At 47.4% G+C, this 18,371-nt stretch overlaps 1 protein-coding gene across 1 annotated transcript; it reads right to left on the reverse strand.

Moving 5' to 3' along the window:
* Window positions 1-4,587: 4,587 nt before the first annotated feature.
* Window positions 4,588-16,552, reverse strand: AKR1A1 (aldo-keto reductase family 1 member A1). Its single transcript, XM_005894204.3, has 9 exons — window positions 16,221-16,552; window positions 10,686-10,774; window positions 7,572-7,691; window positions 7,250-7,401; window positions 6,452-6,647; window positions 5,920-6,119; window positions 5,599-5,671; window positions 5,373-5,459; window positions 4,588-4,751 (listed from the first exon to the last, which is right to left on the reverse strand). The coding sequence occupies exons 2-9, from the start codon at window positions 10,767-10,769 to the stop codon at window positions 4,686-4,688; spliced, it is 978 nt and encodes a 325-aa protein (XP_005894266.1). The 5' UTR covers window positions 10,770-10,774; window positions 16,221-16,552; the 3' UTR covers window positions 4,588-4,685.
* Window positions 16,553-18,371: the final 1,819 nt, after the last annotated feature.

An 18,371-nucleotide genomic window follows, 5' to 3' on the forward strand; every position in this document is an offset into this window, starting at 1 on the left:
TGATTATCTGGGTCATGAAGTTTTTTTTGTACAGTTCTTCTGTGTATTCTTGCCATCTCTTCTTAATATCTTCTGCTTCTGTTAGGTCCATACCATTTCTGTCCTTTATTGAGCCCATCTTTGCATGAAGTGTTCCTTTGGTATCTCTGATTTTCTTGAAGAGATCTCTAGTCTTTCCCATTCTGTTGTTTTCTTCTATTTCTTTGCATTGATCGCTGAAGAAGGCTTTCTTATCTCGTCTTGCTATTCTTTGGAACTCTGCATTCAAATGTTTATATCTTTCCTTAAATGCTAACATTTAGCAGGGTGAGATGTCTGAGTCAAGAATGATTTCTAAATATAGTCAGTTTACTCGTGAATAATTTGATGTTATAACAACTTTCACTTCCTGATATGAGCTGAATTGTGTCCACCTCCTTTAAATTCTTATGGTGGTGGTGGTTTAGTTGCTAAGTAGGGTCAACTCTTATGACCCCATAGACTGCAGCCCATCCGGATAATCATAGGATTATCCTGGCAAGGATACTAGAGTGGGTTACCATTTCCTTCTCCTGGGGATCTTCCCTACCTAGGGATCGAACCCCTGTCTCCTGCACTGCAGGCCACCTCCTACATTGCAGGTGGATTCTTTACCTCTGAGCCACCAGGGAAGCCCCTATGCTTAAGTACTAACCCTTAATACCTCAGAATGTGACTGTACGTGGAGACAGGGTCTTCAGTTATAATGAGATCATTATGATGGGCCCTAATTCAATATGACAGCCTTATAAGAAATTTGGGCACAGGGAATTTCCTGGGAGTCCAGTGGTTAGGACCCTACCTGTTCACTGCTGGGGCCTAGGTTCAATCCCTGGTCGGGGAACAAAGATTTCACAAGTCAGGCAGCATGGCCAAAAAATAAAACAAAAAAACTCAAACAAAAAAAAGAAATTTGGACACAAATACGTACAGAAGACAGATGATATGAAGTCACAGGGAGATGTCCATCTACAAGCCAAGGAGAGAGGCCTAGAACCACCCTTCTCTTACACCAGAGGGAATGCTTTGATCTCAGACTTCTAAATTTCCAAAACTGTAAGAAAACAAATTTATGTTGTTTAAATCACCCATTCTGTGGTACTGTCACGGCAGCCCCAGCAAACTAATACACTTCAAACTCACATTACCTCCTAACTGTGGAAACTTGGTCATGAAAGGGTATAAGGAGGCTACAGAAGCATACAGCAAGCCACCTGGGGAGAGTGAGATCAGGAAAGATGTTCCAGAGAAGTGACAGCTAAATGGAATGTTTAATAATAGATGTTCATCCAACAGTGGGCTAATAGGTTCCAGGAAGAAAAGAACCGAAGATGAAAGACTAACTTCAGGTTGCTAGATGTAAACTATTACATTTAGAATGGATGTATCCATTGACTGTCTTAGTGTATTCATACTGTCACTCACCAGACTCTTCTGTCCATGGAATTCTCCAGGCAAGAATACTAGAGTGGGTAGCCATTGCCTTCTTCAGGGGCTCTTCCTGAACTAGGGATCAAACCCAGGTCTCCCGCATTGCAGGCAGATTCTTTACTGTCTGAGCCACCAGGGAAGCCCCAATGTATAGCATGGGAAACTATATTCAATATTCTGTTATAAACCATGACAGAAAAGAACATAAAAAGAATGTACATGTGCATGCTAAGTCACTTCAGTCGTGTCTGACTCTTTGTGACGCTATAGACTATAGCCTGCCAAGCTCCTCTGTCTGTGGAATTTTCCAGGCAAGAATACTGAAGTGGGTTGCCATGCCCTCCTCCAGGGGAATCTTCCCAACCCAGGGACTGAACCCAAGTCTCTTTTGTCTCCTGCCTTGGCAGGCATGTTCTTTACCACTAGTGTCACCTGGGAAGCCCTAAGAACGTACATATGTATTTAACAGAGTCACTGCAGTACTGCAGAGATGGGCACAACATTGTAAATCAACTATTGTTCAGTTGCCAAGCCATGTCCAACTCTGCGACCCCACAGACTGCAGTATGTCAGGCTTCCCTGTCCTTCGCTATACCCTGAAGTTTGCCCAAACTCATGTTCATTGAGTCAGTGATGCCATTCAACCATTGCATTCTCCGTTGCCCGCTTCTCCTCTTGCCCTCAATCTTTCCCAGCATCAGGGTGTTTTCCAATGAGGCAGCTCTTCGCATCAGGTGGTCACAATTTTGGAGCTTCAGTTTCAGCACCAGTCCTTCCAATGAATATCCAGGGTCGATTTCCTTTAGGCTTGACTGGTTTGGTCTCCTTGCTGTCCAAGGGACTCTCAAGTCTTCTCTAGCACCAGTTTGAAAGCATCAATTCTTCAGTGCTCAGCCTTCTTTATGGTCCAACTCTCATATCCATACATGACTACTGGAAAAACCATAGCTTTGACCATACTATTAACAAAATAAAAAGACTAACTTGCAACATGCCTCCAACAACTTTTTACTCTACTAATCCATTTTCCCCACTGCTCTAGTGCTGTTATTTCTTCTTCTTCTTTTTTTTTTTGATAGACAAGAAGGGGATATATTTAGAGAGAAACACATTCCACAGAGCATGGGCCATCTCAGAAGGCAAGAGCAGCCGTGCTGAATTTCTAAGATACAAATTATGCCATGTTATTCCTGCTTAAAACTCTTCCATAGCTTCCTGCTGCATTCAGGATTAAAAAACCTAAACTCTTAACCCAGTCTCCTAGGCTTTCCAGCATCAGGTCCCTATCTTATTCCAGCGTTATTTCATGCTATTCCACACACCCCACCATCCCCACCTCGTTTTCAGTTTGTCACAGAAGGCTTCTTTAGGTTTTTCCAATAGCTTCTTCCAGTTACAAAGCTTTCCCCCAAGCTATCCAATTTGCATGGAACACCATTACCACTCTCACCTCTTTTAACAAATTATCCCCTACTCATCCTTCAGATCTTAGCCAATTAAATCAGTAGGCTTCTTGCTCTGCTTTTTCACAGCAGTTCTCCCAACTGTAATTAAACTAATTATGCAATTACTTAGTCCGTCTCAAGTAAACTGCAGGGACCTGTGTCTTAGTTATAGCTATATCCCCAGGGCCTAGCATTTGTGTCTAACCCATATAAGGACTCCATTAATATCTTCTGAATGAAGAGCAATGGTTCAACTAGAAAACTAAAATGAGTTTTGTATGATTGGAGTTTAGAGGGTTTTTCCAAAAACCCTCCTAAAATCTCAGATGTCTCTGGTGGGACCATAAATTATGTAAGATAGGACCTTAGGTACAGTGACAAGTTTTGGTGCTGACTCTGCCTCCTTCAGGTAGCCTATGCACATTGACTATAGTGTCTGAGAGAAAAAGCCTTTGTCCTGATTCTCCAAGCTGGGACTCCCAAACTTCAGAATTTACTTTTGAGAGTCCCTTGAACTGCAAGGAGATCCAACCAGTCCATTCTAAAGGAGATCAGTCCTGGGTGTTCTTTGGAAGGAATGATGCTAAAACTGAAACTCCAGTACTTTGGCCATCTCATGCGAAGAGTTGACTCATTGGAAAAGATTCCAATGCTGGGAGGGATTGGGGGCAGGAGGAGAAGGGGACGACAGAGGATGAGATGGCTGGATGGCATCACCAACTCGATGGACGTGAGTTTGAATGAACTCCAGGGGTTGGTGATGGACAGGGAGGCCTGGCGTGCTGCAATTCACGGGGTCGCCAAGAGTCGGACACGACTGAGTGACTGAACGGAACTGAATTCCTAAATCTAGGCACTAACTAGGAGGAGGGCCAGGGTGTGGGAACTCAAGACCCATGCCCAGCAGGGCCAAGAAACCACAGGACTCTGATCTCAGTCCATAAATGACTAATTTTTGTTATTCTCACAAAGACTACTCTGGGGCGGCATGCGGTGCTAATAGATGCCACTAGATGGCGATACTCCACTTACGACCAACCTAGACAGCATATTAAAAAGCAGAGACATTCCTTTGCCAACAAAGGTCCGTCTAATCAAGGCTATGGTTTTTCCGATGGTCATGTATGGATGTGAGAGTTGGACTATAAAGAAAGCTGAGCGCCGAAGAATTGATGCTTTTGAACTGTGGTGTTGGAGAAGACTCTTGAGAGTCCCTTGGACTGCAAGGAGATCCAACCAGTCCATTCTAAAGGAGATCAGTCTTGGGTGTTCATTGGAGGGCCTGATATTGAAGCTGAAACTCCAGTACTTTGGCCACTGATAGGAAGAGCTGACTCATTTGGAAAGGCCCTGATGCTGGGAAAGGTTGAGGGCAGGAGGAGAAGGGGACAACGGAGGATGAGATGGTTGGATGGTATCACCGACACAATGGACATAGGTTTAGGTGGACTCCGGGAGTTGGTGATGGACAGGGAGGCCTGGCATGCTGTGGTTCATGGGGTCGCAAAGAGTCGGACATGACTGAGCGACTGATCTGATCTGATCTGATGAAAGTGGAAATGGACTTCAGCTACATGCTTGTTTCTCCAGAACCAAGAAAATAAGGGGGTTTGGGCTCAGGGCAGGTAACACCCAGCATCCCAAAGAGAAACAATTTCCATACCAAGTCTGACCAGACAATAAGACAAGCGAGTAGCATGGATGGATACTCCAAGGGCTTTATTAACTCCTTTCTGTAGACAGCAGGACCTTACAGCAGAGAGATGAAAAGGAAGCCAGGAAGCTGTGGTCTCAATATGGGTCATTGAAGGGGTACAGAGGGTGCCCTGCATCTCTTGGGACCCTCTTCCCATCCACCTGGAAAGACAGACAGATGACTCCATTAGCAGGAGTTGACATTCCCGCATCCTGCCCGTCCTCCTAGTTCCAGGACATCTTTTCCCAAGAATCTTCCTGAACAGCCTCACCTGTGTACAGCACTATGACAGACGTCAGTGACAGGGACCTAGCCTCAGAGAATGCCACAGTACCAACAGCATTCCAGCACCAAACCCACAGCCTGGTACATGGCTGACTCTATCCCCAAGAGTTTACAGTCTCAGCTGGGATAAGGAACTATTTATTTCCCTTTCTAACAAGGTTGAGAACGCCCCATTTACACTGAGAAATTGTTACGTGTCAGGAACTGGGATCATTTTACACAAAGGAAGCTAAAGCTTAGAGAAGTTAAATCACTTGCTCTAGGTTACAAGGTATTGAGAGTCAGGACTGGAACTCACAGGCTAACTGCCTTATCCCTGAACCAGATTCCTTCTGGGAGCTCAATAAATAAAAAACAGCCCACTGTGTCCAGGACAGCAATCCTACCAACAATACCATCCTGCCAAGCCTCTACTCAGCAATATGGAGGCCAGACTTAGGCCAGAATCCTGCCCCGAATCTCAGATTCCCTGATTCTGGGGGGTGATACACACTCACCGTAAGCATGGGCACAATGAATCGCAAATTTTTATTCAGGGCATCCAGCTGCTTCATCTCCTCTGGGCTAAAGGCGAAGTCAAACACCTGGGAATGGAAGGCGGGAGTCAGGAAAGCCACTTTTGTGAGTAGAAGTTGGGGTTCCAGATCACTGCCTTCTTAGCCAGAGTCAGGGTCAGACTGTGTCCCAATGGGCTAAAGAAGACAGGACAGACACATCAAGTACCTGGATGTTCTCAAGGATACGGGAAGGTGTGACACTCTTGGGGATGCAGCTCACTTTCCGCTGGACCTGCCACCTAAGTGGGAGACGGAAGTAAACGAAACAGTCACTACTCATGAGCATTTTGTCCTCCATGCAGCCTTCTCTGAGCTCCTAGAGCCCCAAGCCCCACTGGAAGAGGGAACGAGCCTCAGAATGGCCTCTCCTAAGATGACACGGCAAGATTCTCAGCCTCATTCAGGCATTTGGAACCCCTCAACCCGTGCCTCCCAGCCCAGGAGCCCTCTCCCTAACCTGACTGTCTTTCCCTAAGACTGCTCATACCTGAGCAAGATCTGAGCTGGAGATCGACCATGCTTTTCTGCCAGTGCCAGGACCACTGGCTCCTTAAGCAGGACAGGCTCCTCAGGATCACGCCACGCACGATCAGAGGAGCCCAGAGGGCTATAAGCAGTCACCTCCAGGTTTCGTGCTTGGCAGTGGGCAATCAGCTCATTCTGAGCCAGGTATGGGTGGCATTCCACCTAAACCAAGAAACAACCTATCACCAGGGGTGGCCGCAGCTGGCTTGTGGTGGCCCCACCCGGACACACACATTCTGACCAACCCTGAATTGCTGACCCCCAGTTCCCCTCACGCTGCTTTTCTCACTCTCTAGACAGTTTTCCATTGTCTATTTCATTCTCTTCCCACACTTCGGAGGATTTCTGCACCAACACTTCTGACAACTTTCTAGCTATTTCCTGAAGTAAACTCATCATCTGCTCACTCATGTTCATTTACACACACGCATGCACACACACACACATACATGCATACCATCCCCAAACCAACTGATCTGCTTTGCTGTGCTCACCTGCAGGACAGCTGGGCGTACAGAGGCCACACTGAGCACATCGTCAATCTGCCGACTGTTGAAGTTGGACAGGCCCAGAGCCCGCACCAGCCCCTTAGCCACGAGTGCCTCCAGAGCCCTCCAGGTCTCCTTGTAGTGGGTGGAGTCATAGCGTATAGTCCCATCAGCATTCTTAGGGAAGGGGCTGTCTCCCCGCCTGAGTGAGAGACAGCCCCCCAGGTGTGGGCATGTAGGCTCCTGTCTACCTACCCGTCCAGCCATTCTACATCCCACAGTCGAAGCCCAGAAAGGGTAGAGGGCCAAGAATGAGAAACAAGCATGGTTTTTCACCTTTCCAGGTCATGATCCAAGTGTTAACTCCATATGGAATGCCCATCCCCTCTCCCTTCTTCCTAGACACAGATTATATCCCCTCCCCTCTGGGAAGTCATCCTTAACTCCCTCTGCCCCACCTCGGGAAACTGCACTGTAGGCTCCTACAGCCTCCTTCAAGTACACAGCATGGAGCTATGGTCGTCTCCTCCCACACCCTCTGTGGGAGCTTACTCTACTGCAACCCCAAGGCTGAGCGCAGCAAAAGCTAGAACATTTCCCCAGTGTATAAAGGCAACAGGAGGACTCATCCATATACACCCTAGGATACATGCCCTGTGAAGTGGCACTCCTTTTTTCTGTAGCTAGACTGTAGCAGAAAAGACTGAGTGCTCTTCTCTTGCTCTGTTCCTATAACTTACAAAAAGTTACTAACATGACTCCCCCAACCCCTGATTCCTAGATGAAGACCCTGGCAAGGCTCACTCAAAGGCGTAAGGCCAGTGCATCAGGTACAGGTCCAGATACTCCAGCTGCAGGTCAGCAAGTGTCTTCCGGAGGGCAGGCTCCACATCCTCGGGGTGGTGCTTTGTGTTCCACAGCTTGGAAGTCACAAAGAGCTCCTCCCGAGGCACCAACTGTACAGGGGACAGAGTCCACAGTCAGAAGAGCCAAGGGCACCCAGTCTTGCCCACCCTCACCTTTGGGAGAAGAACTAGAAGGAAGCTGATGCCAGATCCCTCTAGTCAGCCCTTAGCCCCAGCCTCTGAGTCTTCTCACCCCACCTCTCTGTAGCCCCAGTCCTCACCTTGCCAGGTCCCACATTCTCCTTCAGGGCTTCCCCGATTTCAGTCTCATTGCCATAGATAGCAGCACAGTCAATGTGACGGTAGCCTACACTCAGGGCATACTTAATAGCTGCTTTAACCTGCCAGGTGAGAAAAGCAAAAGTTTTAACTCTGTTGGCCTGGACCAGAAAGTGCCCTCCTGAGGGTCACTGATGGGGTGAGGGGGCAGGAATTTACCACTGTAGTCATCCACACGGTGGAAGTGAGAAGATAGAAGACGGCTCCAGTCTTGGGGATCAGAAGTCTCTGTGGAGACCCCAAACCCTTTTTCCTCCTCACCACTAACTTCCAAGGTTCCTTCCTATCCAAGCAATCTCAGCAGGGCCCAGCAAAAACTATGTTCCCTGCTACATGCTCAGAAGATGGATGGATACATTGATAGGACAGAAAGTAGAAGTACAGTCATGGAGATAGGTCCCAACCCTGAAGAGCTGGTTAGGGAAGCGTGATACACAGGTAAGTAGTTCCTAAAGCAAGACCACATGGAGACAGATCCTTAGAAGCCATGTGGGGACTTCCCCGGTGGTCCAGTGGTTAAGAATCCACCTGCCAAAGCAGGGGACATGGGTTCCACCCCTGGTCCAGGAAGATTCTACATGCCATGGAGCAACTAAGCCTGTGCACTGCAGCTACTGAGCTGGGGAGACTAGAGCCCATGCTGCACAATAAGAGAAGCCCATGCACCATAAGTAGAGAGCAGTCCCCGCTCACTGCACTGCAACTAGAGACAGTCTGTGTGCAGCAAAGACCCAGTGCAGCCAAAAAAATGTAAATAAAAAAATCACATATATATATATAAATCTAAATTCCATTTTAAATATATGTATATATTTAAAGGGGAAGCCATGTAGACCATGGCTCAGACAAGCAGAAGAGGTGAGGGGGGGAGAACAGAAAACTAAGGAAGGTGGAAAAGTGAGATGGAAGCTGGGCCCAGAGGCCCCCACCAGAAGAGAATAAAGCAGGCACCAAGGAGGTTGATGGGTCAATTTGTTAAAAACCAGACTAGAAACATGGCATTAGGAGCAGACCCAAGGGTGTTAGGCCCCCTGCAACTCAAGATCCCCACTTAGGTGCAGTTGTTACTATCCGGACACGTGCCCTTCTCACCGACCCTGCTCCATCCCATTTCCCACCCCTCCATCCCTGACCCATCTTGGCCCTGGCTCTGGCCTCCACCCCCAGCCTTCGCCTAGCTCCTGGACTTGTCCCAGGCGGTGTCAGTGCCCACCTACAGCACCAGACTCTAGGCAGCTGTAGGAAGGAAAGCAAAGGGAGAAAAGGCAGACAGAGTTCATTCAACCACGCCACCCATCCCAGCCTAAATCCCAGACAGAAGAGGCCACTGTCCCTGCCAGAGTTCCTCCCAAACTTCTCTCAACTCTGACTCAGATTCCAAGAACAAGAAACACCCAGGTGGGAGCTGCTCCACCCCGGGTGGGAGCTGAGTCTCTACCTGTGTCCATCTAGGAAAGCAAGTTTTCATTCCCAGGCTCTCCTGGGCTGGAAGGTCTATAGCAGGGGTTACTAAACTCCAGCTAGCAGCTGGCTTTTGTTTTTTTTTTTTTTTCAGCCCTTGAGCTAAGAACAAGTTTTATATTTTTAAATAGTTATATAAGTACATAACCACCTGCATTTTGCAAGTTGTCTGACAAAATCTAAATTATTAACCACCTTGTCCTTTAAGAAACAGTCTGCTGACCTTTGGTATAAACAGTTGACCAAGTTGTTCTTTAACCCTGATACCTGCTGTGTGTTATCTGGCTATATGTTGTCACCCTGTATCAGACTGCATATTGTCACATGTATCAGGATGTATATTGTCACCATGCTTATTTAACTTATATACAGAGAACCTCATGCAAAATGCCCGGCTGGATGAAGCACAAGCCGGAATCAAGACTGCCAGGAGAAATATCAATAATGCAGATGACACCACCCTTAAGGGAGAAAGTGAAGAGGAACTAAACAGCCTCTTGATGAAGGTGAAAGAGAGTGAAAAAGTTGGCTTAAAACTCAACATTCAAAAAACTAAGATCATGGCATTCAGTCTCATTACTTCATGGCAAATAGATGGGAAAACAATGGAAATAGTGACAGACTTTATTTTCTTGGGCTCTAAAATCACTGCAGATGGTGACTGCAGCCATGAAACTAAAAGACGCTTGCTCCTTGGAAGAACAGCTATAACAACCTAGACAGTGTACTAAAAAGCAGAGACATTACTTTGCCAACAAAGGTCCGTCTAGTCAAAGCTATGGTTTTTCCAGTAGTCATGTTTGGATGTGAGGTGGACCATAAAGAAGGCTGAACACTGAAGAATTGATGCTTTTGAACTGTGGTGTTGGAGAAGACTCCTGAGAGTCTCGTGGGCTGCAAGGAGACCAAATCAGTCAATTCTAAAGGAAATCAATCCTGAATATTCATTGGAGGGACTGATGCTGAGGCTGAAGTTCAAATAATTTGGCCACCTGATGCAAAGAGCCGACTCACTGGAAAAGACCCTGATACTGGAATGGCAGGAGGAGAAGGTGACGACAGAGGATGAGATGGTTGGATGGCATCACCGATTCAATGGACATGAGTCTGAGCAAGCTCAAGGAGATGGTGAAGTACAGGAAAGCCTGGCGTGCTGCAGTCCAAGCGGTTGCAAAGCGTCGGACAGGACTCAGCAACTGAACAGCAACAACCTGCTGTGTGTAAGGAACCAAATGTGGAACGGAAGACACGATCACAGCACAGGGTGATAAACGGCACCTTGGGGTCAGCCCAGGGTCAGGCACAAAGGAGTGCCACATCTCCACAGCACTCAGCACAGATCATCAGGGAACAGGCTCCTTCTTATGCTTGAGGCCCTGCTGGGCCCCTTACCACTGCTCTGGATCAGTTGGGGAAACCAAGAGCTCACTATGGGTTCCTTCTTCCCTTGTTTCTTCCCACCGCCCTCCAGGCTTATCCCTACCAGATGTGAAGTATAGGGATGGGGGTGATAGAGAAAACACAAGGACCCTCTACCAAACAGTGCCTTTTCCCTAGAAGACAGGCAAGAACCCCCTTCTGCCCCCATCCCTCACCTGGCCAGGGTCGCTCTTCCAGGTGCCCAGTCCAATCAGGGGCATCTTCTGCCCAGTGTGTAAGAGGATACAGGAAGCCGCCATTGCCCCTGAAACACAGATGGAAGAAAATGGTGTGAGGGTCAGTGCTGCTGTTGGGGCGACTGGTCAAGGATCCTGTAAAACATGGGAGGAAGGGGGCACAGAGATGGCAGGAGAACAGACACTGGGTCATGTGTATATGCCTGGGAGCAAAGGCAGCTGAGACAGGGCAGCCAGAACCAACCAAAGCCAGTAACTCCCAGACAAACACTAACAGGACCACCAGTCTGGCTGCCCTTCCTTTCACCAGGCTAAGGGTCTGGTTAAAGAGTTCTTAAACCTAAAAACAAAGGCGAGGTGGCTCCCCAGAAGTACTCAACCTTGACTACATGAGGTCTCAAGCCAGTGTAAGATAAGCAAAGGCCTTTATGAGACAAAGGGAGACCAGGTGACAGGCTCAGAATCGAAGGATGAATGTTCCAGGAGACTGTTAGCACTACAGAGACTGAGTCCCTCTCAGAGGTCTGATCAGCCATGCTACCAGGCCTGAGTGGGCTCTTACAAGGGAAGTATCTTATTTTTTAGATTAAAAAAAAAAAAAAAACAGGCTCAGAGAGATAAAGATATTTGCCCCAAATCAACAGCTAAGTGACAGAGAGAGTCAACAATTCAAAAAGGAACTGATAGAAAAGGCAGGAAAAGGCAAGAGAACACAGACCAATAAACTACATATGCTATGCCTCACAGAAGACACATGTACACTGTGTCACAGAAGAGCAAGTGACTTCTGTAGGGCAAGGACAAGAGAATAATGACATTGTTTTTTTTTTTTAATATTTATTTATTGGGCTGCACTGGGTCTTAGTTGCAGCACACAGGATCTTCAATCTTCATTGCAGCATGCGAGATCTTTAGCTGTGGCATGCAGGATCTTTTAGCCGCAGCATAACTCTTATTTGCAGCATGTGGGATCAATTTCCCTGACCAGGGATTGAACCCAGGCCCTCTGCATTGGGAGTGCAGAGTCTTTGCCACTGGAGCACTAGGGAATTCCCAACACTGGTTTTTAAGAATGAGTTGGATTGTCCCAAGAGTAAAGAGAAGGACTTCCCTGGTGGCGCAATGGATGAGAATCCACCTGCCAGTGCAGGGGACACTGGTTCAATCCCTGGTCCGGGAAAATTTCACATGCCCCGGAGTAACTACTGAGCCTCAGATCCAGAGCCCAGATACTTCAACAACTGAAGCTCTGCTGCCTAGAACCTGTGCCCTGCAACAAGGGAAGCCACCGCAATGGGAAGCCCAAGCACTGCAACAAAGAGTAGATTCCACTAGCCCAAACTAAAGAAAGCCTGTGCAAAGCAACAAAGACCCAGTGCAGCCAAAAATAAATAATTTTTTTTTAAAAAAGAGTAAAAGAAGCTTTCCAGGAAGAGGAACCAGACACATGACTTCAGTGCAGTGGAAAGCAGTAAATCACAGATATCTGAAAATTTCCAACTGAACAAAGCACGTGGTAACTGCAACAACCCTATTTGGAAAGCTATGAAAATCAGAAGTCTCCAGTGGCCTGAGAACACTCATTCAGTCAGCAGATGATGCATGGTCTTACGCTAGACACAAGAGACACACATATTCAAATAGTTCTTGCTCTCTGGGAGTTCATGGTCTGGTCAGGAGAGGACAGAGGATATCACAACCCACAAGACGGGACCAAAACCTGCACAAGGGCTACAAGAAAAAAGTGACCTGACTGGGATGGCTTCTTGGAGGTGACATGTGAGTCGAGCTTTGATGAATAGGATTTATCCAAGGGAAAGGAGAAAGAGGGCTCACCCCAAGAATCAATAATATAGAAACATCCTTTTCCCCTGCTCTCATCAGTACTGTAACTATCACTCTCAGGATTGAGTTCATTGCTGGTCAGTACTTTTATTATCACAACCTTTGTTTCCAAGTTCAGAAAGGACATAAGAATATTATGGTAGAGTAGGTAACTGGATAAGTTGCAAGTATAACTGACACACCAACACTGTCCTTAACATTTCTGACTCAGAAGAATTTTTTTTAAGGTTATTACTTTATTTATTTATTTTTGCCTCATGGCACACGGGATCTTTGTTCTCTGACAAGGGATCGAACCCACACCCACTTGCACCCTCTGCAGGGAAAGTGCAGAGTCTTAACCACTGGACCACCAGGAAGAATATTATAGTCTAGTGGGCTTCCCAGGTGGCTCAGTGGGAAAGAACTGCCACCTACCAATGCAGGAAACACAAGAACTGCGGGTTTGATCCCTGGGTCAGGAAAATCCCCTGGAGTAGGAAATGGCAAACCATTCCAGTATTCTTGCCTGGAAAATTCCATGGACAGAGGAGCCTGGTGGGCTACAGTCCACGGGGTAGCAAAGAGTCGGACCCGACTAAGCACGCACGCGCGCGCATACACACACACATACACACACAACATTTTGGAGACCATCCTTTCTGCTAAAATGAAAACAGTTCAATTTGGGCAGCAAACCATGGACCACTGAGGGCAATCTTCTGTTACCAAACTTCTCAGGGACACAAACTGCCCAGAATCAGGCAAACATGTCTGTATCTCACAGAAGGAACTAGCTTGCCAGCTGCTACCAGGGACAATGGCTGGTTTCCTGGGCTTGATCTTCAACCTGTGACCTGTTGGCCTCTGCCAGATTTCTCAGAATACAAGGGTTGGCTTTGAAATCACACCTGGGCTGAGAGTGTGAACAAAAACCTGGCCTGGGGGAAAAGGAAGAAGAAACCTGAAGCTTGCCTCTCCCCTTTCTTTTGCTGGTGAAACTGAAAACCAAAAAGGCTAAGGCTTGGGGGGCAGGGATCAGAGGCAGAAACAGTAAACACAGATCTTCAAAGAACAAACGCTCCAAAGGACAGATGGAAGGCAGAAGATAGATGTTTTTCTCTATCAGAGGACAGGAAGTCATCCTCTGCTGGCTCCTGACTTCCTTATCTTCTGCCTGTGCATCAGCCTTTCAACCTAGCCCTGTGTTAAAAGGCTCTGAGCTTGTCAACATCTGCCTAGCTGGACCTCTAGCAGCATTCAGACACCCCCATGTTATCTTGGGAGAGGTTCAAGGTGGAAGAGAGAAGCTGAGTGTATAGGGGGGCGGGTGAGGGCAGTATCAGGACTCAGGTTTTATTAATCCCAAGTCAGTGCCTAGGTTCCTCCTCTCTGGGGCTTAATCTTCCCTTCTCAGAGAAGGGCTCTGTAGTTGCTGCCAGGATGCAAGAAACTTGAAAACACAGGAAGAAGAAGCAGTCTTCACATGAGTGTTCCCTGGCTGCATAGGCCTTCCCTCTCTGCCATCTTCCCCCACAAAAAATATTGGTGTCCCTCAGGGTTCTGTCCTCAATCCCTTCTCGCTCCCTAGTCAAGCTTCAGTGATGACTTTAATCACTAATTCTTCCCACCCCAGCTCTATATATTCACCTCCCTCTGGACAGTTCCACCAGTATATCCTACAGGTATGAGACTTAACATGTCCAGAACTAAACTTATCAAATCCAGCAACAGAGCACGAGGAAATAGTTTAAGTTCTGGAGTTGCACAGACCTGGGGTTGAATCTCAGCTCCTCCATTCTGAAGAGATATTATGCCTAAAGCCCTCTGCACAGCGCCTGACCATGTTCTTTGTTCTATATACTCTGTCTCCCCAGGACTCAAGGCCCTGGATGACAAGTGTGAAAGCAAACCAGACAACACAGTATAATCCATGGGGGGTCTTACAAATCCAATCACAGTATAATCCATGGGGGGGTCTTACAAAAGCCATCTAAAGTATTTCAGTTTGTTTGAGGCATTTCTGAGTATTATAAGATTAGGGTTTTGACAGGTAGTGGGAAGGGGAATATAGCTTCTGAACTTTGAAGACGCCAGCACAGAAAGCCACCTTAAATATGAAACAGTGGCCAAGATTTGGTCTATCTGGCTGGGTTAAAAATCCTGTAATACTTGTAAATATTTTTAAAAAGATACTGTTTGCTCTAAACTGTAATGTAACACCTAAGACTGCAATACCACTCTCTGGACTTCTTGATGTATGTGAAAAGAATTTAAAAATATATACTCCTTAAATCTTTACCCAGCCCATCCTCCAGGCCACTTTACCCAGCACACCTCCAGGGCCACTGCTCCAGCTGTGACCACCCTTCCCAGAACCAGGGATTGCTCTGATCCAGTGAGGCCCCTCTCCCCGACAAAGCAGTCCCCAAATCTGACCATGTGACTCCCAGGCTCTCTTCCAGTAGTTCTCTCCTACCACAGGGGTAAAGTCCAGACTCCTTAGTAATACCCTTTATAACCTAGCTCCCACCTCCCCCATCTCTCCACCTCTTCACTTAAGACAACATATTCCAGACTCTGCAGAAGCAGCCACCATACTTGATTCCAGGCCTCTGCACACTTCCCTTCTGCACAAGTCCAACCCTTGCCTGGCTAACTGCAGCTCACCCTTTAGCTAGCTTTAAATTTCTGGCTCCTCCCATGTACTGACAGCTGTGCACAACACTGCATTTGTGTGCTCATTTTCCCTCAGAAATTTAAGCACTCCTCAAGGTCAGGGCCTGCCATTTATCTAACCTGGTAGCTGCTACAGTGCCTGCTGCCCATTTCCCCTACCCCACACACAGGCAAACAGGGGAGATCTTGACAGCTGGAGGTGCATCTGAGAAAGTCACTGCCCCCATCACTTTCTTCCTTTACTTCTTAGACAACCTGGCAACAACGATCTCTGGAAAATAACAAAGCACTTTACCATCTCCGATTAAAAAAAAAAAAAAAATCCCAGTGATTACATTAGGCATTGCTCTTGTATTACAGATAAGAAATCTGAGATATGGGGGGCAGTAACAAGACTGATCAGAACCCTCAAGACTCTTCTAAGGGAGGTCGTGCGGCCCTGAGTATGGACAGGCTGAAGGAAAAGAGTTAATTAACAATAACCCCATCCGGTGAAGGTTCAGATTTCAGTCTGAAAAGAGCACTCGGGCAAAACAGAAACATGCCCTGGCTTTCCCAAACCCAAGGCAGGTCCCAAAGCTAGCGAACCCACGCCCCTCTTGCCACGTCAGGTTTTATTAATTTCATAATTCCTATGGAATCGCAGATTCTATAGGAAAGCCAGATTTCCGGGAAAAACCGTGTCGGTGGGCAAACAAAAAAAGGAAGATGGCAACCAAAACTTACTGACAATCGGTGCATGTAGCTTTTAAGAGCTTTATCTCACTTAACTCTTGCTACAATTCTGATGTAGGAACTGATTTTACCGCTGAGAAAACTGAGGGCCAGAGAAACTGAGGACTTATCCAAGATCATTTAAAGAATAAGAGGAAGCGCAAATCCGAAACCAAGTCTGGCCGCCTCCAGAGCATTTGCTATTCGCTCTAAACATGGGGGCGGACACATGTGGAGTAAAGGTTCGAGGCCATCTCCACTGCGCCAAAGAAACAGGGCAGCAGAGGAGAGACTCACCTCGGTACAGAGCGTTAACAGGGTAGTGTGGCTTCCCAGCTCAGTCCTGTGCCCTGCTAGCCACCAAGTGAGCCTCAGCTTCCGGGATTGGTGGGCAGCAGGAGACACCCGCCCAAGCTTGATGCAGGCACTTAAGCCTGGCGGTGATGAGGAAGCTCCTCCCAGAGGAGTGGCGGGGGCCGGGCGTTCAGCATCACGCGCGTGGTGGACCCCGCCCCTACCTCCAGAAAGAAGCTGAGGAGTGGAAGCCTGAGCTAGGAGGCTGCACCACGGTGATGAGTGGATTGCCCACGAGCATCCTGCGGAATGTGGGTCCACACAGCGTGGCCTACTGTGGAGCTTGGACACTGCACACCGCTGGTTTGGCGAACTCCCGCGTGAAAGATGCACGCGCCTCGGATCATGTAGGCGGCCCCGAGGGCGGGACTAGGCCGCGCCTCTGCCTGGCCCACACTGCACCGCGCGCCGCCTGTAAGGCTGCTCTGGGCGGTCCCAGCTCTTTCTCCAGCCAGAGGGAGAATCCGGCGGCCTAGTGACGGCTTCTTCTGCAGTGGGCTGTTCCCTCACTCCACCAAATAAAACATAATTCAACTTTTAGACTGTCAATATTTTTTTTATTCATTAATACATACAGAACAATGCACAAATCTTAAACATTCAACGCTGATTTTTTCTTTTTCATTGTAATCAGCATCCAGCGCACTTGCAGTCAGTCTCCTGTGAGGAAGGTATTCACGTCCCACTTTACAGATTGTGCAGACTTAGCAGGCTTTACCTTGTTCAGAGTAAGATAGCTATTAAATTGCAGTTCTGAGATTTGAAATAGCTTTGCCATTCGGACTCAGAGGTGTCTTGAATTTATGTTTTCCTTGGCAGAATGGGCAGGAAGCAGGTTTGTCCTGGTGTAGCTCTTTCTCTCCCTCACCTCCTTCCTGCCCCTCTGTACTCTGCCAGCGCGACTCTAACCATTTTTTAAGCTTATTTCTTTCTAGGCCACTCTGTGAGGCATATGGGAGCTTAGTTAACAAACCAGGGATCCAATTTTGGCTCCCAGCATTGGAAGGTGGATTCTTAACCACCTGACCACAGGGGAAGTTCTTCCCCATCATTTGTTTATACCCCAGATTACTCCCCACTGTCTCTCCAGTAGAAGTGGCGTCCTGATGAACTAAGTCTCCAACATTTCACTTTTGGGGCTCCAAAATCACTGCAGATAGTGACTGCAGCCATGAAATTAAAAGACGCCTACTCCTTGGAAGGAAAGTTTTGACCAACCTAGACAGCATATTCAAAAGCAGAGACATTACTTTGCCAACAAAGGTCCATCTAGTCAAGGCTATGTTTTTTCCAGTGGTCATGTATGGATGTGAGAGTTGGACTATAAAGAAAGCTGAGCACCGAAGAATTGATGCTTTTGAACTATGGTGTTGGAGAAGACTCTTAAGAGTCCCTTGGACTGCAAGGAGATCAACCAGTCCATCCTAAGGAGATCAGTCCTGAGTGTTCATTGGAAGGACTGATGTTGAAGTTGAAACTCCAATACTTTGGCCACCTGATGCAAAGAGCTGACTCATTTGAAAAGACCCTGATGCTGGGAAAGGTTGAGGGCAGGAGGAGAAGGGGACGACAGAGGATGAGATGGTTGGATGGCATCACTGACTCAATGGACATGAGTTTGGGTAAACTCTGGGAGTTGGTGATGGACAGGGAGGCCTGGTGTGCTGCAGTTCATGGGGTTGCAGAGTCAAACACGACTGAGTGACTGAACTGAACTGAAAGTCACCTGTGTGTGTGTGCTAAGTTGCTTCAGTCATGTCTGACTCTTTGAGACATTATGGACTGTAGCCCAACAGGCTTTGCTGCCTGTGGAATTTCCCAGGCAAGAATACTAGAACAGGTTGCCATGCCCTCCTACAGGGGATCTTCCCCACCCAAGGATCGAACCAGCATCTCTTAAGTCTCCTGCATTGGTAGGCAGGTTCTTTACCACTAATGCCATCTGGGAAGCCTCCCTGAAGTCACCTGGTTTCTGCCAATCCCATGCCCTGCCTTCCCTTTGATCCTGCAATTTTCCTATGGCCTTCCAAAAAATTATTTTTCTTTGGTTAAATAAAGCCAGTGTTTGCTGCTTACAACTAAAGAACTCTAACA

The sequence above is a fragment of the Bos mutus genome, chromosome 3 (assembly GCF_027580195.1).
Source record: "Bos mutus isolate GX-2022 chromosome 3, NWIPB_WYAK_1.1, whole genome shotgun sequence".
Taxonomy (NCBI): Eukaryota; Metazoa; Chordata; class Mammalia; order Artiodactyla; family Bovidae; genus Bos; species Bos mutus.